This window comes from Ambystoma mexicanum, chromosome 9 (assembly GCF_040938575.1).
Source record: "Ambystoma mexicanum isolate Mex_15411 chromosome 9, UKY_AmexF1_1, whole genome shotgun sequence".
Taxonomy (NCBI): Eukaryota; Metazoa; Chordata; class Amphibia; order Caudata; family Ambystomatidae; genus Ambystoma; species Ambystoma mexicanum.
The window spans coordinates 547,920,685-547,946,494 of NC_090931.1; the positions used below are offsets into that span (position 1 = coordinate 547,920,685).

General features: G+C 48.5%; 1 protein-coding gene across 2 annotated transcripts in view; it reads right to left on the bottom strand.

The window, feature by feature from the left end:
- The window catches only part of CLTC (clathrin heavy chain), a 1,506,669-nt gene that overhangs the window by 411,627 nt on the left and 1,069,232 nt on the right, over window positions 1–25,810 (bottom strand). For both annotated transcript variants that reach the window (XM_069615119.1, XM_069615118.1), the window contains exons 25-28: window positions 2,032–2,199; window positions 1,497–1,646; window positions 1,122–1,253; window positions 854–964 (exon numbers count right to left, since the gene is read on the bottom strand). In XM_069615119.1, the coding sequence (XP_069471220.1) occupies window positions 854–964; window positions 1,122–1,253; window positions 1,497–1,646; window positions 2,032–2,199 (561 nt within the window). The remainder of the gene's footprint in view (window positions 1–853; window positions 965–1,121; window positions 1,254–1,496; window positions 1,647–2,031; window positions 2,200–25,810) is intronic.

The following is a 25,810-nucleotide window of genomic DNA, read 5'->3' on the forward strand; positions in this document are numbered from 1 at the left end:
AGTTCTTCATTGATACAGGTACTGTTACCAGCCTATTTAGCTTGGTCTTGTTGCGTTACCCAGGTGTTCTTGGGGGCTGCAGTTAAACTGCTACTTGACCCCCCCCGTTTCAGGGCACCTTGAGTCCCATTGAGGTGAACAACCAATTAGGCTCTAAATTGCTAAAACTATTACCTACCTGCAAACCTGAAGACATCATCATAGACTTAGTTCAGTTTGCTGCTTATCTACCTCTTTCCTCCCCAGCCCTAAAGTTGCAAGTGTTAAATTGAAGTTTGCATATTAGTAGTTTTGCCTATCTTTTGTGTGGCTTTACAGTCTTGATTTAAAGTGTGCTACCTTTCATCTTACTGTGATTCCACTGTGTGGATAGTACTTGCAAGACGTATATTCTAAAGTCTTAGTGTATATAAAATAAATAATGTTTACATAACTGCTAGTGTGTCATGTTTCGTTGACCCAATTGTATGCTCCAAGTACTTTGTGCCTCACTACAGCCCTTACCTCTCCTAGACTAAGCTGGGCTGCTCAGCCATTGCTACCAAACCTTTGGGTGGTTCAGGCTAAACCCAAGGTGTTATAACCCGGTCACCTAAGGTGGACTTTTCCAAGTTCTGTCACAGACATTAACTTGTGTAATACTCCCCAACAGATGTCCACTAAAGGGTGATGCAAGTCAGGGTCTATTAACATATGTATTAGGATAGACAATATAGTTTTCAGTGCTAATGAAATCGAGCCCAAGGTTCTTTAAAGCATTAAAGGAGCTGGATGAGTAACAGCAATACAGAAAAAACAAGATTGTACAGATTACATTATTTCAGGTCTCATTACGATCTTGTTTTTTGCCTACCTGGTAATCCTCTTCTGTGATAAAGAGGTTGTTGAGTGACTCATTCACTGACTTGTTGTTGTGATTTTGGACTGATCGCAGGTATGGTTTAACCAATGGCAGCTGCTTAACCTAAATAAAAAGCGCAGCATTACTTTAAAACACAGCAGCACACAACCCCACTGATTCAATACCAATTCAATACGAATACACTTCTTGCCCCAGTATCTGCAAATATTCAGACTATGCTCTTTCAAGGCAGAGTAGTTAAAAATTCTTTGCAAGTTACCTTACTGAAATAATTGACTGCACGACTGTGATCCAATCGAGGGGAGAGCACCATAAGAAGATCATTGAGCAACAGCGGCTTGAATTCCAGGTAGAACTGAATAGCTCTATAATACAACTCAACATTGGCCACCTGCAACATAGGAAATAAAATATTAGCTCACCATTAATGTAAACACGCCAGAATACAAAGAAGTACAGTTTAGTGTGTTTACATAAAAGCAATATGCTCAATTTGAAAGGTTAAAAGTGCCAGCAAGCAGCCTTTCTCAAAGCGGAAATAATCAACTTTCAAAAGATATAACAATGGGACCTTTATGACGGTTTCCTTTAGTAGGCTTTTTATTAGACAGATGCAAAACAAAGTACACATTACCTTAGTGATGATATCTTTGAACTGGCCTTCTTTCCATGCATCTGTGGGATGGTTCATCATTGTAATAATGGCATTGTCATATTCTTCATACTTGTCATATAGGAACACCAGCTCTGCCCAGAGATGGGCTTGTTCTGCTGCTCGTAGCACCTGCAAAACACATTGTTAATACTAGGTTTATTAAAGCTCAGATGCAGATGGGCTGAAGGAGAAATATAGCACTATGAAGGAAACGCTTAGAAATCTTGTCCGACAACAAATGTGGTTTTACTCCAGAAAAGATCTCGTGCATAGGTGGAGATATTCACCAACTAAGCATATTACACAAGATTCCAAGATGGAGAGAGAGATGCTGATACCATTTAACCCTTCTCTAAAGCAAGGTTAAACTCTAAATCAAGGTTAAACATCAGTACCACAAGGCGTCAGGAAAAGGAACAAAGATTACAAAGGTAGTCAAACTGCATTAATCGCAAGTAGCAGAGAATATTAGATGTTTCAAAAGAAAAACAAAAAATATTAAGTGACGGTTTACCTTGGGAATATTCACTCTCGACCAGAATAGCTCCAGGTGTTCCCTCATTTTCTGTGGTTTGAACTTGGAATAGAGAATTGCTAATTCTGTAAACATTCCCATATGAGCACGTTCAAGCCCCAAAGCTGCTTCCAACATGGTTATCAGTTCCTCAAAGTACCCACGATCCTAAACAAAGAAAATATAGGTCAAGGACAATTTGTGGCAAAACCATATAAAGCATATCAGATGACCATAGCAAAACCAAAAATTAGTAGTAAATAAAACATATGCAATTGACATAATGACACCGGAACAATTACTTTATTGATTTGCATGTATAGCAATAACTTTGCATTGGGGATGCAGCCGCCCACCTGATACTGAGGGAATTGAAGCATACTTCTAGGACTAATGAAGGACCACTGATAAACAATAATTACATTCCTAATGGATTGCTAAAGGTCAGAGTGTCCAATGTGAAATCCTGCAATATCCTTCTACTGTAACCATATTCTCATTGTGCCTGAACACATTGCTAGTCACAAAGGAACCACCAAAAAGATCTTCAAGAGGTCTACAAAAGTGAACCTTAATGCTTGCATTGTAAAACTTAAAATGTAGATATTCATTCAGGTCTCCAGACAAACATTTAAGCGAAAGGAGGCAATGGTGGCTCACAAACCAACCATTTTAGATGCCACAGCCTTCCAATGACAGGAAACATGAAATCATACATGAAAATATCTATTGATTTTTGTTGCCTATATTTACAGTGCACACACTGAAGAGTCAAGCACAGTGAAACTGCCCAGCCTCAGCACAAAACAACAATCTTTCGTTAAAACCCTTATTCTTTCCAAGATCTTGCTCTTTGGCTTATTTATCTATGAAGTCTCCTTCAATAGCCACAGGAAATTCCCATTCTTCTCCCTGCCCCATCCTTTCTCCCCCTTACTCGCCCCTTCCGTTTCTCCCCCCTGCCCCTTCTGTTTCTCCCCCCTGCCCCTTCTGTTTCTTCCCCTCCCGAATGAATATAGAATCCAGACTACACCTCCCATTTACAGGTAAGGTAACAGACATTACTGGGAACATCTGATGGGGACCACAGCCAACTTGGTGGGTCTAAGGGGAACTCTGGCAATTGACTTGGCCCAGTACCCCCGATTGCAGTGGAATTTGATCCATCTATCAATACACCATCCTTAAAATAGCATTTTGTATCATCCGGAATGGCAGCTGCTCTTAGGATCCAAGGGACACTAAAGTAACCTCAGCTCTTAAACCTCGGGGTACAGAATCTGACTAGCAAGCTGCCCCGTGAGTATACCTCCATCATAAGGGAATACCAAATTCCCAGAGTGGACACCCCCACCAGGTTCCTACCATTACATCTGGGATGACCTTTACCTTCACATGATCACTTGATCCACATATGACAAGATCCTATGGATCTGTGAAAGCAGGGAGATTTATAGGGTCCAGTCACTTGTTTGGAATGAGGAGTTCCACTCCCACTACTCTTAATATGATCTTCATGTGGCTTAACCCCTGTAAAGTTTTTGTAGGTCTTATGGGATCTTGTTTTCTAAGATGCACCCTCTTGCACTTTATAGGTTCCCATATGGGACACCTATGGGAAACACCAGATTAGAAGCAATTGCCAGTTTCTTAGGATCAGGTCTCCAGACAAACATTTATGCGAAAGGAGGCAATGGTGGCTCACAAGCCAAACATTTTATATGCCACAGCCTTCCAATGACTGGAAATATAAAATCACACATGAAAATATATTTATTGATGTTTGTTGCCTAGATTTACAGTTCACACACTTTGAAGAGTAAAGCACAGTGAAACAGCCCAGACCCAACACAACAATCTTTCTCTAAACCCTTTATTCTTTCCAAGATCTTGCACTCTTTGGCCTATTTATCTATGAAGTACTCCTTCAAAAGGCACAAGAAATACCCCTTCCCCCTTCTTCCCCAGCCTTCCTCCCCCTTCACTTACTCCTGCCCCTTCGCTTCTCCCCCTTCCCTTCCACCCCCCTCCCTGCCCCTTCCCTTTCTCACCCCTGCCCCTTCCCTTTCTCACCCCTGCCCCTTCCCTTCCCCCCTCACCCGTGCCCCTTCCCTCCCCCCCTTCTGCAACACTCCCCCAACCCTTCCGTTTCTCCCCCCTTGCCGAATGAATATAGAATCCAGACTACACCTCCCATTTCCAGATAAGTTAACAGATATTAATGGGAACATCTGATGGGGACCAACAGCCAACTTGGTCTAAGAGGAACTCTTGCAATCGACTTGGCCCAGTGCCCGTGATTGAAGTGGAATGTAATCCATCTATCAGTACACCATCCTTAAAATAGCACTTTGCATTATCTGTAATGGCAGCTGCTCTCAGGATCCAAGGGACACTAAAGTAACCTCAGCTGTTAAACCTCGGGGTAAAGAATCTGAAGAGAAGGATGCCCTGTGAGTATATCTCCATCATAAGGGAATACCAGATTCACAGAGTGGACATTCCCCACCAGGTTGTTACCATTACATCTGCGATGACCTTTACCTTCACATGATCACTTGATCCACACATGACAAGCTCCTATGTACCTGTGAAAGCCGGGAGACATATGGTGCCCAGTCACTTGTTTGGAATAAGGAGTTCCACTCCCACTATTGTTACATTGATATTCATGTGGCTTAACCCCTGTGAAGTTTTGTAGGCCTTATAGGATCTCAGTTTCTAAGATGCACCCTCTTACACTTTATAGGTTTCCAGATAGGACACCTATGGGAAACCACAGGTTAGAAGCAATTGACAGTTTCTTAGGATTAAACGCTTTACACACCTATGTAGTGCTTAAGGTCTGGGGAACATGCAGCAAAAATGTGCTCATATGACCAGATTCAACATGTGAGCAAATGTGGTTACCAGATGGCCTTCAACCCACCTACATATGTTTTTGAGAGAGGCACTCACACAGGTGACCCAAGTGTCATTGTCTTTCTTTTTGTGGTTCCTAAACCTCTTTCTGATGTTTACAAACGGTGCCGGGATTAGTGGAAACCCCTCTACTTAACTGGTCTCTTCAATGCTATTAGTTTAGTGGGAATTACACCAAAATAATGTAGTTCGAGCCTTATTCAGATTTTAAGAAAAGGCTCTATTGAGGACCCAAATTGTTATTGTCTGAACTAACTGTTGGACTCTACGAATAGGCTTTTTAGCAAATGTATAAAGCATAGGCTTGGACAACTGGCAGAGACTAACAGTATTCTGAATGCTTCTCAAGCTGGGCTTAGAAAGGGATTCTAAACTTTCAACCACTGATTTATATTTATTATTTTAGTACAATATTATTTTAAGATCAGAGGGGGAAACTGTTGCTTTTTTTGGACTTGGAAAAAGACATTCAACTCCATAGAGAGGAAATTTCCATGAACAAAGTTGGAACCCCCCCACACCTTCCCACCCAAAGTTTCCTGAAGCGCTTTTAAATTTAATTTACCTGTTACACAGATACTGAAGCAGATGCTTGCTGCCCTTCAAGGGGAGTTTTTACACCAATGTTTTTAACTAATAAGGGTGTCATACAAGGATGTTCACTGGCATCTCTTATTCATTCTATTCTAATCAGATTTTAGGCCTCAATCGAGTGGCTACACAATGCTCCCCCCTACCCTACACAATGTGCCTTATGGATCACTTTTGTTAGTAGGCGATACAGCCCTCCTAGATTTGACACCGGGAAGGGGCTTCAAATGAGTTGAGTATGCAGAATGTCATTTCCGTAGAAATGGGTTACATTTTAAAATGAAAATAAAATGTTGGTCTTTGGGAAGGAGAACACACTACGCAAAGCCAAAAGACGCAGAGGCGGCATGGAAAAAAAATAAATTCTACGCAGAATAAGGATCAATTCATAACCGCCTCTACCACCTACAAAAGGGCAATCTTCGAAACAAAAAGGAATAATTACAACACTAGAATCTTCAATGCCAAATCTAGCTCTAAGGAGCTCTTAACTATCCTTAAAGAACTTGAATCTCCCTGTACCGCGCCTGACTCCTGCAAAAAAAGATGCCCGCTGGTGTTCCAGCATCCGAAAGGCCCTACTCGATAAAATCACATTACTGCAATCATAAATCGTAGCTAAAAGATCGAGTCCATCAACCACCACCAAAACCTGTAACACAAACACTAATCAGACTGATCCTAGCAACCAAAATGCTTCACCTAGTCATTAGAAGTATTAAACCATCTAGGTGCCGAGGAGACATATGCCCAACCTCCATCATAAAAGAATGAGCGAAATAATTCGCCTTTTATCACCTTCATAAATGCGTCCTTTGCCTCCTGAAGTGTTCCTAAAATCTCAAAGATGCCTGGGTCATGCTCCTCATCAAAAAACCTAATCTTGATCCAAACATTCCCACCAATTTCAAGCCAATCGCCACTGTGCCTTTTCTCCTAAAAATCCTGGACAAGGCCACATATATCCAGATCCTAAAATCATCTTGAGACCAACAATCTCCTAGGCCTCAGACAATCAGGTTTCAGACCAAAGCATGGGACAGAAACAGCCCTCCTGGATCTGAAAATCTAAATGGATGAGGCTAGGGATAATGGAAAACCTTTGCTACTCCCATTACTGGACTTAATCGGCAGCGTGCGATTTAGTCGACCATAATATCCTAACCAACCACCTCACCACAGCTGCCTCCTTCTCCAGTAAAGCTGCAGGGTGGGTTAACTCCTTCTTGGCATACAGATCCATGAGGGTCTTCTTTCCCACCGCTTCAGCCGTCCCCTCCCCTGTCACAAGTGGAGTCCCAGAGGGTCATTTGTATCCCCCACCCTCTACAATATATTCTCTATTGTAGAGGGTGGGGGGATACACAAGCTAAGCTCCTATTTGACCATCTAGATGAGCTAGGAATATCATACACTAATTACGCGGATGATACGCAAATCCTTATCACCCTGTCAGGTGACTACCAATCAGACTCCATTTACCTAAACAAAATTTTCAGCAAAATACAGGCCTGGATGGCCAATCACGGCCTTTGTCTTAACGACGACAAAACTGATCTCCTACTCATTAGCTCCAAGTTAAGACTCAACAAGGTAGGCCCAAAATACACCTCCTTCAACATTGATGGCAACCTCATTAAATTTGACAAAGAGGCAAAAACCTTAGGCTTCCATCTTGACTCTGCCTTAACCCTTCAACAAATTAAGGCTACCTCATCATCAACGGCCTGCACAGCAAAACTCATAAATGCCTGCAGACCTTTGACTCCCAACAACTGATTACCCTTGCAAGAGCTCTCATACTGTCCAAAATGCACTATTGTAATACTCTCTACTTGGGCACCAGCCAGGAAATCTCCACAAGCTACAAGTTTAGCAAAATAATGCACTGAGGTGTGCCCTCAATATTCCCTGCTCTAACCACATATCTCAAACCTGACAAAAACCAACTGACTCCCTATCCAACATAGGATAACCTTTAGATCTCTTTTGATCACTCACAACTGCCTCAACAACTCAGCCCCCAAATGAACAAATTCTCCAGAAAAGAATGCATCAGACCCACTAGAACCAACTATGCCAACTGTCTCAACATCCCGAAATACAAACTCAACAAAGCAGGAGGCTCCAGCTTCCCAGTGCTTGCGGCCAAGAGGTGGAACAAGCTATCTACTGCATTAAGATTCGAACCCATGTTCCTTTCCTTCTGAAACCAAGTAAGAACATGGCTGTTATCGCAATCAAAGGACTTTTGCTCAATAACGTGACCAGGACCCAGCTACCTGATCGACTATGCCTGTAGTCTAGGTACAATCTTCCCTCAGGCCGCTTGGGCCTGCTGCTAGCTTCTACCTCAACTATGTCTCGAAACTTGTACATTTTGTATATTGTCTGTACTTTGTATATTCCTGTATAATTTCGCATACACCCTGTATTTTATTGCATTTCGCTCTATATTTTCTTCGGTTTCTGTACATTACTGTAACTTTGTACCCAAGGAAAGCACCCAGATACCTTTGGGTTCGGCACGCTATATAAGCAAATAAAACAAAAAAATGATTTACTCACTGTAGTGACAAACATACTCCTAGTCCATAGTCTCCTTTACTCCATACTGTATGGACGTCCCTCGCTATTAACAGGAGACGGAACCTTTTTCACCAGAAAAACAATTATCTTACCCTTTAAATTTAGAGGGGGGCACGGCCCTGGGAGCATGCCCTCCCCTGATTCCACCCACCGGCGACACTTCTCAGTCCCCATTGATGCGTCAACAATACTATTGCCTAATCACACGATTTTTATTAGGGGGGAGAATGGTGAAATGTATGGAGGAAAGGGGACTATGGACTAGGAGTATGTTAGACACTACGGTGAGCAACTTATAATTACTCCTACATCCCGTCCCCTTTCCTCCATACTGTATGGGCGATTACAACTGAATGTAGCAGCAGCGTGGAGAGCTGACCCTCCTTAAGAAAACAAGTTCCTTAATACTGCCTGACTGAAAGCCACGTCTGATCTAGAGCCGGCATCCAGACAGCAGTGCTCACAGAAGGCCGAAGGAGTGGCTTACATGGCCACCCTGCTGATGACCTGCCAAGGAACTTGCCTCTGGAATGCGACTGCCGTGGCCTTGGCCCTGATGGTGTGGGTGTGCATATTTGCTGGACGTGGTTTGTGCTGCCCCTCATAGGCCTCCTTAAGGGCTGAGACAATCCACCTTGCTATGGAGGCCTTAGAAGGCCGATATCCTGGCCTTACCCCCCCCCCAAAGGCGACAGAGTGCCTCAGATGTGCAGAAGCTCTTTTTTCTGTCCAGGTAGAATTTTAGAGCACACCTAACATCTAGACAGTGCAGGACCCTCTGAGCATCGTCCTTAGGATCCGCGAAGAACGTGGGTAGCACCATCTCCTCATTTAGATGAAAAAAAAGACTACTATAGGCCAAAACGCGGTATGCATTCTAAGGACATTATGAAAGGTAGTGGTGCAGGCGTGCAGACGTAGGACCCACCAAGAGGGCTGTTTTGATGGCAACCAGCCCGATGTCTGCGAACGCCATTGGCTCAAAGGGATTATGCGTCAAGGCGCCCAACACTATGTAGAGGTCCCACACGGGGTGTGGCCTCTTGATAGGCCGGTAGAGCCTGGTGAGGCCCGCCAAATGTTTCAACCACGGGGTTGGAGGATAAGAAAGCTTGCTCCTCCGAGTTACCTTTTGTACTGACTCCTAGTACCATCACTCCTAGCACCCTGTTTGATGTCTAGGTTAGCTGAAGACAGATTCTTCAATGTGCACCAGGGGAATGGGAGGAAATGCATGTGTTCATGCTGTTCCACTATAAGTGTAAGGCGTCGCCCTGGGAGCCTAGGCCATTTCTCTGCCAGGATGCGAACTGAGGTCACTTCTTCTGTACCAGGTGGCAAAGAGATCCACCTGGGACTGCCCCATCTGCTGAAGATCCCCTGAAGGACCTGATCGTTCAATTGCCATTCGTAATTGTCCGCACCCAATCTGCTGAGTCTGTCTGCCTCCAGGTTGGGCTCACCCGGGAGGTGGATTGCCCTCAAGTGAATGTTGTTCTTCAGAGCCCACTCCCAAATACGGACTGCGAGGCTGCATAGGGGAGGAGACATGGTGCCACCCTGCTTGTTGATGTAATGCATGCTGGTGGAATTGTCAGTTTGAATGAGTATCATCTTGCCACTGATAAGCGGCAGGAAGGCTTTGAGAGGGAGCCAGATCGCCTTCAGCAGTAGCCAATTGATATGGGCCTCCTGTTACTAAAGGGACCAGACTCCATGGACGTGGTGGTTGTCCAGGTTAGCCCCCCCCCCAGCCCTCCAAGGAGGAATCTGTGGTGATGGTAAGCTGTGGTGCTGATTGCCGGAAGGGTCTGCCTATCCGCAAGTTGCAGTGCGTTCCTCACCAGACAAGGTCCTGGTGGAGAAAGGGAGGAATGCTGACAAGTTCCGCCTGGGAACCCTGCTCCCGACTCCATGAGGCTGTGAAGTGCAGCTGTAATCTTCTAATTCGGAGCCTCGTGTAAGGCACTGCCAGTAGAAATGCTGCCATGATACCGAAGAGGTGCTGGTACCATCATGCGGGGGTCACCAATCTGCTGAGAAAAAGACCCGTGACCCTCTTGATGGCTGTGATCTTGTCCTCTGAGGGAAAAACTCAGAGCTCGAGACCCAGGTGAGGCCCAGGAAGGCCAGACTCTGCATCAGCTGCAGCTGTGACTTGAGATTGATGGAAAATCCCTATTTGTTTAGTGTATTCATGAGGGCGAAGGTGGTGTGATGGATCTCGCCCGACGAGCCAGTCAACGTATGGGCAGACATGGTGAACCTGGGCCCTGAGAAGGGCTGCCACTGCATTCATAAGCCTGTTAAAGACCCTGGGGGCTGAATTGAGGCCAAAGGGTAGAACCTTGTTGTTAGATGGTCAAAGAGGCAACAGAGCCCAGGGAGAACTCTATTCTAACAATGAGATCCAGCCAACAAAAGGTTAACCCAGCAGATCAAATTAAAACTACATGTCCCAGAAAACACCATGAGAAACGAAACCAAGGAGGGGGCAGGGACAGAATTAAAAAGGGAAAAGGGCACAGGTACAACTCCGTCATGCCGCATAGAGAAAGGTGCACCAGAGACTGGCATTGGTAAAATACAGTCAGCCAGCATAGGGATAGGTACACCCAAAGACGTACAGGGTGGGACAGTCAAACAGTGCATGAAACTGGGTGGAAGGAGGAAAGAAAACGCACTGCAGGTGTGGGAAGTGGGAGGGAAAAATGTGCACAGGCAGAATGGAAGGGAGGAGCAGAGAAAGGGTTAAAAGCAGCAACAGAGATCTCACCAGGTGTTTCCGATTTCAGCTGCAAGCCGGGCCGGAGACCAGGGAGGACTGGGACGAATCCCCAGTTGATTTGCAGTGGGCGTACTAGAAGGCTCACTGAGAGGCACCGAAAAGATCCCTATCAGAGATGGACTAGTTGAGAAGAAGCGCCGGCCGTAAGCAGTTAATAGAGGACTGTGCATTCCGTGTGTGATCTTTTATTTCTTAATCCAGTTGGAACGAGGGTCAGAGAGACTGAAAGCTAACGTCCGTGGAGAAAAGAATTAAGTTGACTATTTTTCCATTTAATGAGTTGAGAAGCCGAGTGGAGCTTCCTTTTGAACTCTGGATTTGTTTAACCCTTAAACGGAAAGCAAGCCTCGTAAAAGACTAATACTGTTTGATGTGAATACTGAAGGCTGTTTGTAAGGTTAACACCGCAATAAATCTTGAATTGTTAACCCAGCATCCGACTACAGTCTACTATTTTACACTTTTATTGGAAATGGAAGCCCATGATCCTGAACCTCAGGAAGGACCAATGAGACTGCCAAATCGGGACATGTAGGTACAAGTCCTTCAGATCCAGGGAGAACATCCAGTCTCCCTTGCACAGTGTCTCTGCAATAAACGCTGGGATAACCATCTTGAACTTTTGAAGAGGGAGGGAAAGTTCAGGGTGGAAAGATCCACCAACTCCGGCCAGCCTGGTTCTTCTTGTGTATTGGGAAAATCCTGGAGTTGAAACCCATACCCCGCTGGAAGGCTGGGACTTCTTCCACTGCCTGGCTCTCTACGAGCAATCGAATTTCTACCAACATAGTTGTTGTCCCAATCTGTGGGAGTGGAGGGGAGGAATCGGTAGGCGGCGGTAGCCTGTGGACACTACTGATGGAATCCAGGGGACCTAGAACATCGCGCGCCAATATTGTATAGCCTGCCCCCCCCCACCGGAGACACGTGGACGATGGCATGCCTTCTTTCCCTCGAGGGTGGGGCTGATGAGGGGGACTGAAATAATCCCTTATTCCCCGCCTTGTGTGTTGCGGCGGTGCTTACTTGGAGATCGGTCCGGCTGTCTGGACCTTCGTTCCTGGAAGGCCCAGAACCCGCCTAAAACCTGCCCCTTGTTGGAACGCTGGTGCGTCTGGCTGCACGGCATGGACTTCGTGAGGATAGATAATGATTTCACAGTCTGGGAACTGTTCCCATCAAGTTCCTCATCAGTGGTGGAATGGAAGAGGTTGCTACCCTCAAATGGAAGATCCAATATGAGCTCCTGGATATCCGGGTTGAATTTGATAGCCTGCAACCAGGCAGTCATGTCTGAGGCGATGCAGATGGCACAGCCTGAGGTGTCGTCTATATGTGCGACTGTGGACTCCATGATGTCTTGAGCCACCAACTTTGCTTCTGCCAGCCTCGCTATGAAGCGCGCTTGACTGTGTACCGGAAGTTCTGGAAGAAAGTTGGCCATTTACTGCCAAAGCCTCTGGTTAACAGCTGCGAGCATGGCATCCACATTCGACTGATGAAGGTGCAGAGAGGTGTTGGCGTAGACTGTCTTTCCATACGCCTCCAAGATTTTCTCCTTGGCTAGCAGGCCCTACGACAAGGTCGCTGAGGATGACTGAGGCTTAGAGTAGATGGAGGCCGCAGCAATCAGTGAAGAGTGCAGTTCAGGGTGGGCCGACAGCAGGAGTGCATCTCCCTCCAATTGCCCGTACTTGGCGTTGAGGTGCCGATTAGTGGGTTGCGCCGAATGGAGTTTAAGCCATCCTTTCTTGGCCAAGGCGATGTATGCGACTTCTGCATTGGAATCCTCGTTCTAGCTGCGGGGCGTAGAGTGAGGACTTCGGCCAGCACCCCTGTCTTCGGTTGTTCAACCTCGGGTTGTGGAAGCCCCAGGTATTTGGCAAGACCTGCAAGTCTATCATGGAAAGCCTTGGCTGAAGCCGGCGTGTCAGGGACCTCCTCCTCGTCGGTATCCACCAAGTATCTGGCTGGTGAGGGACAGGTGGAGGAATACGGGTGCCGCAGGTTGAGGTGTGGTGACCGGGGCGGGAGGCTGCTGTGGAGGCTGGTATGGAACCACCTGGGGTGCAGGAGGCAGAAGAGCCGGAGCCACGGGTGCCAGCGTGGACAGGAGAGGCTGCACGGGGGCCTGAGGTGCTAGAGCCATAGGAGGAATTAATATTTTTACTTTCCATCTTGCTTCCTCCACTCTGCTAATCTTTTTAGACTTAATGTTCCCTGTCCCCCCTGTGCCCAATTCCGTTTTCGCTCTTTTCAGCTCCTTGCCCCTCTTCACTGGAACATGCTCCCCCGTCTCTTTGCTCCATTACTTCCTATCCACTGTTCCGTTCCCATCTAAAAACCCACCTATTACTGTCCTCTGATTGATTGTTACTGCTATGAACACTGATTGTTACTGTTTATGAGTCGAGGGGCTGTACCTTTAGTCTCTAAAAAGACAAACATATGTTGACGATCAAACTGTTCAAAATGGGAATGAACAGTGAAAAACACCTGTATTTATGATTGGTTGAAATATTTATGAAGAATATTGTATCAGTAATAAAACATTCACGATATCACTGAAAAATTTGGAAAAGAGTTTTTGCCAATGTGGACACTATGGGAATATATGAGTGACAGAGAGAAATTTGTGTACAAGTTGTATTTGGGTTGTGAGTTGATGAACAAAGTCAATGGTTAGTAGAAATTAGTTAAATGAATTATGAGTATTGTTTTAAACATATAGAGATGTTATGTATTGTATCAAAAAAAATATTTTTTGAATAAAATTAAAGACATTTTCTTGTCATCCTGTACACTCTGGTTCAAAAACTCTTTACATATTTTGCTCGATATTTACCTGACGAGCCAGGGAGTGAATAACAGGTAATCCCCTTATATTTGTGCACTGATTGTTACTGTTTATGAATGCTGATTTGCATTTCTGATTTTATGTACCTTTGACTGTCCTGTGTAAAGCACTTTGGACAAAAGCGCTATATAAAACACAATAAATACAAATACTATGGGCGCAGGGGGCGGGATAGTGGGTAGCATGTCCCTAATCACATCCCGAAGGATGGTGCCCACCTGAGGGGATCTCATAAGCGTCAGGAATTTCTCGAAGAATCTGTCCTCACAGGCCAGTGGGGCACTAGGTGGCGTCGGAGTAGGGCCTGAGGATGCTCACGTCTGGGTGTACTCTGCCTTGTTGCCTGCGGGGTGTATCTGCCCTGCGACATTGAAGGATATTCAGTAGGCCACGTTCCTGGTGGAGACCAGTCCCACCTTGAAACTCATTCTACCACCTGCTCTGCACCAGGGGGTGGCATCGGACGAAATGCCATTTTGTCTGGCGCAGCAGCCATCTTGTCGGGCTGCATGCCACGTGCCTGCGCCGTGGTGCTTGCCGCGCTGGGCCCGGCCCCCTCCAGGACTCTTGGCGGTGGAGCTTTAGGCCTAGCCTGCACCTCGGGACGAGGCCTGGTAGGCGTTGTGGCCTCGGGGGTGCTGCTGTTAGTGCTGTGTACAGGCGCCCCCTCAGACATTTGTCCGGTAGTAGGGCGTAGCTCCTCGGGTGGACACCCGGTAAAAGAGCCTTGCGGTCACTCAGCAACATCACCGGTAGGATCCAGTGACCCCCCCCCTCGGCCTGGCGGCCGGAAGCTGATGCAGCCTTTGGACCTATGCTGGTGGTAGAACCTGAAGGGTGCCTCCTGCTCAGACGTTTCCTTGGAAGGGGTCACCTTTGCAGGGTGCAGATGAAAAAAAACGGCCCTATCGTGGGCCTTGACTTGTGCTTGATGAAGTGCTTCAAGTCCTCTGGAGGCTACCGTTCGAAGAGCTCTCTCTACCGAGCTAATCTGTTCTTCAGAGCACGAGGTGTAAGCATGTCACACGAGGTACAACCCTCCCAACTGTGATCGGAGCCAAGGCAGCGGAGGTAAAGAGCTTGAGGGTCGGACATAGGGAAGAGCCATTTGCAGGCTAGGTACCTGCTTAAGCCCAAAGACGTTGACATACCCCGGGGAGGAGTGTGGCGGCAGAGGGCCAAGTACCTGATTAAAGACAAGACAGTATCCGGGGAAGAGCGTGTGGAATTACAAGGCGAAGCCATACCCAGGTGCACTGGTGAAAGCGGTCTGCTCCCGTCGACGGGGAAAAGGGGGCTGGGGAGTGGCACTGGTGGGTGGAGTCAGGGGAGCGCATGCTCCCAGGGCTGAGTCCCCGCACACCTCTAAATTTAAAGGGGAAGATTTTTTTCTGGTGAAAAAGGTTCCGTCTCCCGTCCCTACTGAGGGATGCCCATACAGTATGGAGGAAAGGGGACAGGACGTAGGAGTAATTATAAGTTACTCACCATAGTGACTAACGTACTCTTAGTCTTTAGTCCCCTTTCCTCCATACTGCATGGGTGTCCCTTCCAAGGGATGGAGACGGAACCTTTTTCACTAGAAAAAAACCCTCTTCCCCTTTCAATTTAGAGGCGTGTGGGGGTGCGGCCCAGGGAGAATGCGCTGCCTTGATACTGCCTTCCGGCGCCAAACCTCAGTCCCCATAGACACCTCGACAATAGATTAACATTGCCTAATGACACTAGTTTTATTAGCGGGGGAGGCTGGTGGGACGTATGGAGGAAAGGGGGCAGGACGTAATTATAGGTTACTCACCGTAGTGACCAATATACTCTTAGTCACCTTTCCCCCATCCGTCCCAAGGACTAAGAGTATGGTAGTCACTACGGTGAGTAACCTATAATTACTCTTACGTCCAGTCTCCTTTCCTCCATACTGCATTGGCAATTACAACTGAGTGTAGCCCCAGGGTGGAGAGGAGACCTTCCTAAGTAAACAGGTTTCTAAGAACCGCCTGTCCGAAAGCAGCATCTGACCTAGAACCAGCATCCAAACAGTAGTGCTTGCAGAAAGCCAAAGGGGTGGCCCATGTGGCCACTCTGCTTATTACTTGCCAGGGGACATGCCACTAGAAAGCAATGGCCGTTGCCTTAGCTCTGACCACATGGGCGTGCATGTTGGCTGGCAGTAGCTTGTGCTGTCCCTCGTAAGCTTCTTTGATGGCCGAGACTATCAAACGGGCTATCGAGGCCTTGGAGGCCCGATACCCTGGTCTTGATCTGCCAAAGGAGACAAAAAGTGCGTCGGACTTACAGAAGCCCTTGGTTCTGTCCAAGTAGAATTTCAGGGCACACCTGACATCCAGGCAGTGCAGAACTCTGTGCCTCGTCTTTGGGCTCAGCAAAAAACATAGGTACCACTATTTCTTCGTTCAAAGGCACCATGGGCAAGAATGCTGGGTGTGTCCGCAGGAGTACTTTATCCTTGTGAAAAGTTGTATATGGCTCTGAAGCGACCAGAGACTGGATTCCGCAGATCCTGCGAGCCGAGGTGAGGCCGACTAGCAGGGCCGTCTTAATGGTGACCAGCCTGATGTCGGCGGACGCCATTGGTTCAAATGCTTTGTGTGCCAGGGCACCCAGAACTATGTTGTGGTCCCACACAGGGTGTGGCCTCTTGATAGGCAGGTAGAGCCTGGCGAGTCCCGTCAAATGTTTGACAATCGGGTTGAAGAGGAAAAAGTTTCCTTTGAGTTTCTGCAAGCCCTGGTGGCTGCCATATAAGTGCAGCAAGTGTCTACTTGCATGCTTAAGTGGGCGAGGTGCGTCGAGAAGGAGAGCACGTGGTCCAAGGTACATGCAAGAGGGTCGATACCCTTCGAGTCAGCCCAGAGGCAGAAGCTCGTCCACTTGTTACTATACTGGGCTCTGGTAGAGTTGCTCCTGGTGCTCTGTATGATCTCTAGGTTAGCCTGGGAAAGGTTGCGGTGAGGTAGTGTGACCTGTTCAGGAACCACGCTGCAAGGGCTAGTTTCTGTGGCGCGGGTGGATGACCATGCCCACCTGCTGCGCCAGAAGATGTGCTGGGCCCGTCGGAAGGCGAATTGGTGGCTTCTGCGAGAGGCTGAACAGCTCCGAGAACCATGGCCTGGCCAGTCACCATGGTGCCATTAGAATGATTCTGAGGTGGCGAGATTCCTTGATCTTGCATATCACCCTGTGCATCAGTGTGGTGGGCGGGAAGGCGTATGCTGTCATTCCGTCCCACTGATTCTGGAATGCATCGCCCAGGGAGCCCGGGCCCTGACCTTGCCAGGAAGCGAACAGTTGCCTCTTCTTGTCCCAGGAGGCAAAGAGGTCCAAACTGGGGGTGTCCCCATTTGTAGAAGATTTCCTGCAGAACTAGGTCGTTCAACTGCCACTCGTAGTTGTCCGCACCCAATCTGCTGAGCCCATCTGCCTCCAGGTTGGTTTCTCCCAGCAGGTGGACAGCCGTGAGGCAGATGTTCTCCAGGGCCCATTCCCACATACTGACTGCGAGCCTGCATAGTTGTGGTCGGGGGGTGGGGGGAGTTGGTACCTCCCCGCTTGTTGATGTAGAACATGCTGGTCGAGTTGTTGGTCTGAAAGAGGACAACCTTGCCCTCGATAACTGGAAGGAAGGCTTTGAGTGCCAGCCAGATGGCCTTCAGTTCCAGCCAATTGATGTGGTGCTCCTGCCTGGTCCAGGTGCCATGGAGGCAGTGGTTGTCCGGGGTGGCCCCCCAACCCTCGGTAGAGGAGTCCGTGGTGATCGTGACCTGAAGGGTATATTGTAGGAAGGTCTTACCCAGCCGAATGTTGCAGTCCCTGGACCACCATGCAAAGGTCCCGGTGAAGTGATGGGAAATGTTGATCATCTCTGACTGAGAGCCCCGCTCCTGGTTCCAAGAGGCTGCAAAGTGCTGTTGTATCCTCATCTTGAGTTTCGTGTGGGGGACAGCCAAGAGGAATCCTGCCATGAGCCCCAGTAGGCGTTGGTACCACCAGGCCGAGATCACTTCTCTGCTGAAGTGCGCGGTGGCACTCTTGAGGGCCGTGATCTTGTCCTCGGAGGGGAAAAACTCTCTCAGAGCACATGTCCCAAATGAGACCCAAGAAGGTCAGTCTCTGCGTGGGCTGCAGCTGTGACTTCTTGAGGTTGAGTGAAAAACCCTGCTTGTGCAGTGTGTTCATCAGAGTGTAGGAAGTATGGTGCACTGCTTCCAGAGATGTAGCTGACGAGCCAGTCGTCAAGGAACAGATAGAGGTTTTGGCCCTGCGAACGGATGAGGGCCGCCACTGTGTTCATCAGCCTGGTAAAGACCCTGGGGGCCGAGTTGAGGCCGTAAGGAAGCACCTTGTATTGGAAATGGTAGACCATGATCCTTTATTGTACAAAAGAAGGATGAGGCTGCCAGATCGGGACATGTAGGTACACGCCCTTCAGATCCAGTGAGCACATCCAGTCTCCCTTGCACAATATCTCTGCTATGAGCGCTGGGGTAACCATCTTGAATTTTTGTAGAGGCAGGGAGAGGTTGAGGGTGGAAAGGTCCAGCACAACTCTTAGGCCCGCCTGGTTCTTTCTCTGAATGGCAAAAATCTTGGAGTAAAAGCCCAATCCTCACTGGGAGGCTGGGACTTCCTTCACTGCCTGGCTCTCTACGAGCGATTGGATCGTCGCCAAAAGAGTTGCTGTCCCAACCTGTGGTAGTGGAGGAGAGGCTGGGATAGGGAGGCGGTACCCTGTGGATACTACGGAGAGGATCCAGGGGTCCGCGAAATTCTGGCACCAAAAATGTGCATGGAGAGCAAGCCTCCCGCCCACCCCCCCACTGGAGACACGTGGACCCGGAGGGGCGCGTAATGCCTTCTTTCCCTCTGAGGCCGTTGCAGAGGAGGGGGACTGGAAAAAGCCCTTACCCCCCACCCCCTTTTTGTTGTTTACACCGATGTTGAGCGGGCAAACGGTCAGGCTGCCTTTACCTCTGCTCTTGGAAGCCGCGGAACTCTCCGTATGTACGCCCCTTGTTGGAGCGCTGCTGTGACTGGGTGTACGTTTTGGCCTTGGTCTTGGTCTTTGTCACAATGGATAAAGACGTTTGTGAGCCGTTTTTCTTTTTTGTCCAGCTCCTCGTCCGTTGTGGAGTGGAAGAGGTCACCCCCTTCGAACGGAAGATCTAAGATGCGTTCCTGGACATCCGGGTTGAATTTCGTAGCACGGAGCCAGGCCGTTCTTTTCATGTCCGTGGCGATGCAGATGGCAGAGCCAGAGGTGTCAATGTGGGCCACAGTGGACTCCATGATGTCCTGTGCCACCATCTTGGCCTCTGCCAATCCCGCCTTGAATCGTGATTGGCTCTATGTCGGAAGCTCTGGGAGTTAATCTGCAATTTCCCGCCAGATCATCTGGTTAACAGCTGCCAGCATGGCATCTGCGTTGGCTTGACTAAGGTGTAAGGATGCGTTGGAATACAGCTTCTTCCCGTACGCTTCCAAGATCTTGTCGTCCTTGCCTAGCAGCGCCGCAGAGGAAGAGGCCGAGGACGACTGAGGCTTGGAGTAGTGATGCCCCAGCAATCACTGCGGAGTGCAGCTGAGGGTGGGCCGATAGCAAGAGTGTATCCCCCCCCCCCTCCATCTGCCTGCACTTGGCGTGCAGGTGTCAATTGACCGAGTGGGGCTTGAGCCAGCCCTTAATTTGGCCAAGGCAACTACGTCGTCCTGCATCAGGATCCCTGTTCTCACCGTGGGACGTAGCGTGAGCACTTCGGTGAGGACCCCCCTCTGATGTTTCCTCGACCTCAGGTTGAGTAAGGCACAAGCACCCTTCCAGCCCTGCAAGACTTTCATGGAAGGCCTTGGCGGATGGACGGAGTAGCGAGTGGCTGCTGGAGCCCTTGCATGCCCTGCCCATATGAGCGCAGTGAGAACCTGCCTTGCGCGAAGGGTAAGCTGTAAGCCATGTACCTGGTTGACACCAGTCCCACCTTGACACACGTTCCTCCACCTGCTGCCTTCCTTGGAGCGGTGTCGGCCGGATGTCTGGATTTTCTGGCGCGGTGGGCATTTTGTCGAGCTGCCTTCCAAGTGCCTGCGTCGTGTTGCTCAGGTCACTGGGCCCCACCACGTGCAGGACTCGAGTGTGGATCATGGGGCCTATCTTGTTCCTCTAGCCGAGGCCTGTTAGGTGTTTTGCCCTTGGCGGATCTGCCGGTAGAACCGCGTATAGGCGCCCCCTCGGACATGTTGCCGATATTAGGGCGTAGCCCCTAGGGTGAAGCCCCGGTAAAAGAACCTTCCGGTCCCTCAGCACTGTCACCGGGAGGATCAACTGACCCCTCAGCCTATTGGCCGGTAGCCGATTCAGCCTCGGTACTTGTGCCAGTACAAGGACCTGGGCGGACCCTCCCACGCGGGCGAGTCCTTGGGAAGGAGTCTCCCTTGTGGGGTGCAATGGAAAAGAGCGGCCCTACCTTGGGCCTGGATTGATAGTAGACCAAGTCCTTTGGAGGCGATCTCTGGAAGAGCTCCCTCCACCTGGCTAGTCTGTTCTTCAAAGACCTCAAGGAAAGCGCGTTGCACACAGTAAAAACTTGCCAGCCATGGTCTGGGCCAAGGCACAGTAGGCAGAGGGCGTGGGGGTCTTTAGTCGGGAAGGACACCTGCTGAACCTTGTAGAAGTCGGCATGCGCCGAGGAGGAGCGTGATGCCGGAGGACCGAGTACCTGAATGATAAAAAGACAAAAATACAGAGTATCCGCGAGAGGAATTACATGGCCGAAGCCAAACCCAGGAGTGCTGGTGAATTCAGCCCGTTCCAGTCCACCCGGAAAAGTGGACTGAGGTGTGGCACTGGAGGGCGGAGTCAGGGCAGCGCATGCTCCTTGGGCCGCACCCCTGCGTGCCTCTAAATATAAAAGGGGAAGAAGATTTTTACTGGTGAAAAAGGTTCCATCTCCCGCCCCTTGGAAGGGACGCCCATGCAGTATGGAGGAAAGGGGACAGGACCTAAGAATATGATTATGTTTAGAATCTGAAGGGTTAAAAAAAAGTAAAGTTCATTTTGTTTTACTTTTCGTATGACTGGAAAGTGGGTAGCCCATATCAAATCCACCGCCAAGAGAGCAACAGCCTGGATGGAAGTATTATTGAGGTTTTATTGTAAATTTGGTGCCTGCATTTTAGAGAAGTGTTTGTAAGTTTACAGAGTTAAAGTAGGGGCAATGCTATTGTATGGGAGTGAGATCTGGGGGCATACCAATTGGCCAAAAAATATGCTTCCAATACGGTGCGCCTAACAGTACAATAAAGTTAAAACTTGGGGTGTGAAATATAACCACTGTCAAAACTGAGGCTGAGTACGTCGTTCTTGAAGACGCACACTTTAAGACGATAAAATAAATGTAAAAAAATATGGGATACATTACTCACCGTAATTTTATTTCTGATGCTTGTATCTGCTTAGATTCACATGCTGTGCATAGGCCGACATCTAGCGGAAGCTGCAGAGTATTAGTTTGTTTTCCGAAACTCGAAAAGGGGCGTCAAACTAGGGCGTGCCAGTAATACTTGCCCTAGTGTGACGTCCACTGTACCCATGATCCCTCACGCATGTAGGACCCTCAGATTGTATTTTTTCTGACATGAGGAGTAGCATGAGTACAGAGTATCCAAGAAGATAGATCAGACTACAAGCATCCATGCACCTTCTCTCAAGGGGAGGAAGGGCGGGCGCATGTGAATCTAAGCAGATACAAGCATCAGAAATAAGATTACGGCGAGTAATGTATCCCTTCTGAGGCTTGTGAAATCTGCTTAGATCACATGCTGTGCATAGATTAGCAAGCAGTGTTCGAAGGAGGTGGGCTGTGAGAAGGGTAATGAGCGAACAAATGTCTTAGAACCGCTTGACCCACTTGAGTATCTGTCTCGGAATGAGTGTCAATGCAGTAGTGCTGAGTAAAGGTGTGAATAGAGCTCCATGTAGCTGCTTTGCAAATGGCGTCAAGGGGTACATTTGAAATGAAAGCCTATGAGCCTAAGTGGCCCCAGTACCTCTTGTAGAGTGGGCCCTTGGCGTAAAAGGCAGTAGCACAGTTGGATACATTGGACTATCCATTTAGAGATGGCACCTTTAGAGATGTGATCTCCTCTGCCTAGAGCTATGGAGACGAACAGTTGATCTGTCTGTCTTAGCGGTCTGGTCTAGTCTACGTAGTAGACGACCACTAAGACATCTAGTGTGTGGAGTTTCACCTTAGCAGAGCTTTTGGGTTCTTGAAAGAAGGCCGGTAGCTCAATGGACTGGTTAACATGGAATTTTGAAATGAACTTGGGTGAAAACCCAGGGCGAGTGCGTAAAACCAGTTTATCCTTATGAACAGTAAAGAAACGATCATGCACTGACAAGAGCTTGAATTTCACTGACCCTTCTTATGGATGTAATGGCTACTAAGAAGGTAGTTTTATACATCCGGTGTTTGAGACTAGCTTTATGCATGGGTTCAAAGGGAGGCCCCATGAGTTTAGCAAGCACCAATTTAAGGTCCCAACCTGGTGGTGGGTTAGAAATTGGATGGAGTCTTTTACCCCTTCCATAAAGGCTTTTACCACTGGCACTTTCCACCATGACACCTTGTTATGGGAGGTGGTGTAGGCTGACAGCGCCGCAAGGTGTACCTTGAGTGAATTAAATACTAACCCTGCATCCAGTAGGTGGAGCATATAGGTGACAATGTTGGAAGGAGTACAATCAATTGGGTGGATTTGTTTATTCTGGCCCCAAATAACAAATCTTTTCCACTTATCAAATCAACAGTGCCTTGTGTTAGGTTTTCTTAACTCTTAATATATCCATACATCTCTGGGGTAAATTGAGATGGCCGAACTCTGACTTCAGGAGCCATGCTGCCAAGTTCATCGAGTTGGGTTGAGGATGCACTGTTTGTCCTTTATGCTGGGAGAGTAGGTTGTACCAGCACGGGAGTCTGATGGGAATCGCACACTGACAGTTTGCGTAGGTGTGGAAACCATGGTTGTCTCGCCCACATAGGAGGAGCGTCATCGATTCCCTGTGCATCTTGTTGACCACCTATCTCATCAGAGGGGTTGGTGGAAAAGCATAAGCAAACATCCCTGACCAATTCATCCATAGAGCGTTCCCCTTGGAGTCTGGCTGGGGGAACCTGGATGCGAATTCTGGGCATGATCTGTTTTCGTCTGTGACAAATAGGTCTATAGTGGGGAAACCCCACGGAGAGAAGAGATCTTCTACGACTTCTTCGCCTAGTCGCCACTCGTGTTCCTCTGGGAGGGGATCTCTGCTCAGAGCGTCTGCTAGTAAATTGAGATCCCCTGGAACATGTTGGGATGACAGGTAAATCTTCCATCTGAGTGCCCATTTCCAGATTTTCTGGGCAAGCTTGGACAGATTTGGTGAACGAGTGCCCCCTTGTTTGTTTAGGTAAAACATCGTCGTTGTGCTGTCTGTTAGGATCTGCACTGAGGTTGGAAAGGAGGGGTTTGAATACCCGAAGCACTCTGAAGACTGCCAGAAGTTCTAGCAGATTGATGTGATTCTGAGCCACTGTGCGAGACCAGAGACCCTGAGCTGTGTGGTGAGCTCCCCACCCTGACAGGGATGAACTGTTGTGACGAGGGCTTGTATTTCTGGATCGTAAAAGGGTTTCCCCTTTGTAAGATTCTCTCTTGTCCACCAGCGAAGACTTTGTACTAGTGTTGGCGAAACGACCACTAGATCGTCCCACTGACCACTTGCCTGAGACCACTGTTTCGCCAACCATTCCTGCATGGGACTGAGGCGCAGGCGCGCGTGGGGAACCAGGAAAATGCAAGATGCCATCATGCCTAGCAAACGCATTGCTTTGCGTACCGTTATTTGGTGACCGGACTGATATTGCGGAATTTGCAGTAGTATATTCCGAATTCTTTCCTCTGAAGGAAATGTCAAACCCTCTTGAGTATCTAGGATAGCTCCTAGGAACTGTTTGGAGGTGCTTGGCACCAGGCTTGACTTTTTCTCGTTGATTGAGAAGCCTAATACGTGGAGGAGGTCGACAGTCCTTTGAATGTTTGTTCTGCAAATTACTGGGGTTTCCCCGTTTATGAGCCAGTCGTCCAGATAAGGGTACACCGGGATTGCCTCCCTGCGTAGGTGTGCAGCTGCCACCGCCAGTACCTTGGTGAATACCCTTGGTGCCGAAGCTATCCCGAAGGGCAGTACCTTGAACTGGTAGTGCCGACTGTCCACCTTGAAGCGCAAATACTCTGTGCGCTGGGAACATGGAAATATGAAAATAGGCATCTTTCATATCCAAGGTTGCCATGTAATCCCCCTTTTTTAGGAGGGGGATTACCTCTTGTAGCGTAGTCATATGAAACTTTTGAGGCTTGACATATTTGTTGGCAGGCCGTAAGTCCAATACTGGGCGCATTGTCAAATCTTTTTTTGGCACAAGAAAGTAAGTTGAATAAATACCCTTGTTTACCTGGTGTCCCGGGACGAGTTCTATCGCGTCCTTTGCTAGCAGATTGGCGATCTCCTCGAGGAGAATCTTTTGATGCTCTAGAGAGTGTACTCTTTGTCGTGGAGGATGGTTCCGGGGACGCTGCAGTAGTTCTATACAGTACCCTGCGGATACCGTTGACAGCACCCATCTGTCTGATGTGATCCCTTCCCAAGCCTGGGTGAAGTTGGAAATGCGTCCCCCTACTGGGGTTGCGTGAGAAGGGACCCTGAACTGAGCGTCACTGCTTTGGTGGAGGCGTGCCGCCTCTGTTACTGGGGCTGCCTCTGCCTTTACCACGTCCTCTCCTATTAACCCTGCCGTAACCCTCGGTACACTGTTGGCTGTTGTTCCACTGTGTACCCTGCCCCTGGGAATAGTTTGATCCTCTATGGGAATTTTGGCCGCGTGGGCGACGAAAATTACTATTCCCTCTCTGGTTAGGGGGTTTATTGGTTAACTGGCCAAGGGACTTGAGTGTCTCGTATTCGTCCTTGGCATTCTTTAGCGCGTCCTCGACCGCCTTGCCAAACAGATCGGCTTCCACCGGTTTGTCCAACAACAACGATGCCTGGGTTTCTGCCTTAAAACCAGACTGCCGTAACCACGCATGTCTCTTAATAACAGTACCTTCCGTAATCAATCTGCCTGCGTTGTCCGCGGCATCAAAAGTTGCTTTTAAAATGCAACCAGACACGGCTCTACCCTCTGCGGAAATTCATGCTAACTGGCCCTTTAAAGGTTCTGGTGCAGAGGCTATGAGTGCCGCGACTTCTTCCCACTGATGGCAGTTGTAGCTGGCCAACAGGGTGGTGGAGTTTGCAATCCTTGCCTGATAGGCGGACGTTGAGGCTACTTTCCTGCCGAAACCATATAGTTTTTTGCTCTCCTTGTCTGGAGGAGCTTCGGACGATGACAAGGGTGTTCCAGCCCTCTTACGAGGGCTAGTGACAACTAGGGAGTCTGGCTTCAGATGTCCTCTTATATAGAGAGGGTCAGACTGGGCTGCCCTAAAAAGTTTTTCAACTCTGGGATTGACTGCTCTGGTGAGGTTCGGGTTCACCAGGGACGGGTCTATTCTTCGCTGAATAGACTTAATGATAGGGATGGTCTGGGCAACAGGCCTCCTTTCTCCTACTAACTCCTCGGCGAAGTCCCTCTCTTCCTGGACACCGTGGGTGTCAATATGGAAATGTTCTGCTGCTCTTGCGAGAACCTCGTTCAGGAGGGGTTGGTTATCAACAGGGGAGTCGGTAACTGGGGCTTCCTTCTCTACAGGGGAATCTACTCTGTAGGTTTCAGGGTCTTCCTCTTCCTGGTCCTCATCATCCCCATAGTAGCCCGTCCCGGTTTGCTCTTCTACCATGCCAAAATCTTGGTCCTCACCAAAGGAAGTCTCTCCTTGATACAGTGAGTATGGCCGTGAGTATGGTTGTACCTCGAAGGGGTCCGTAGACCTCATCGGTGTCTCAAACCGGGGTTTCTTACTCGGGGGGGATA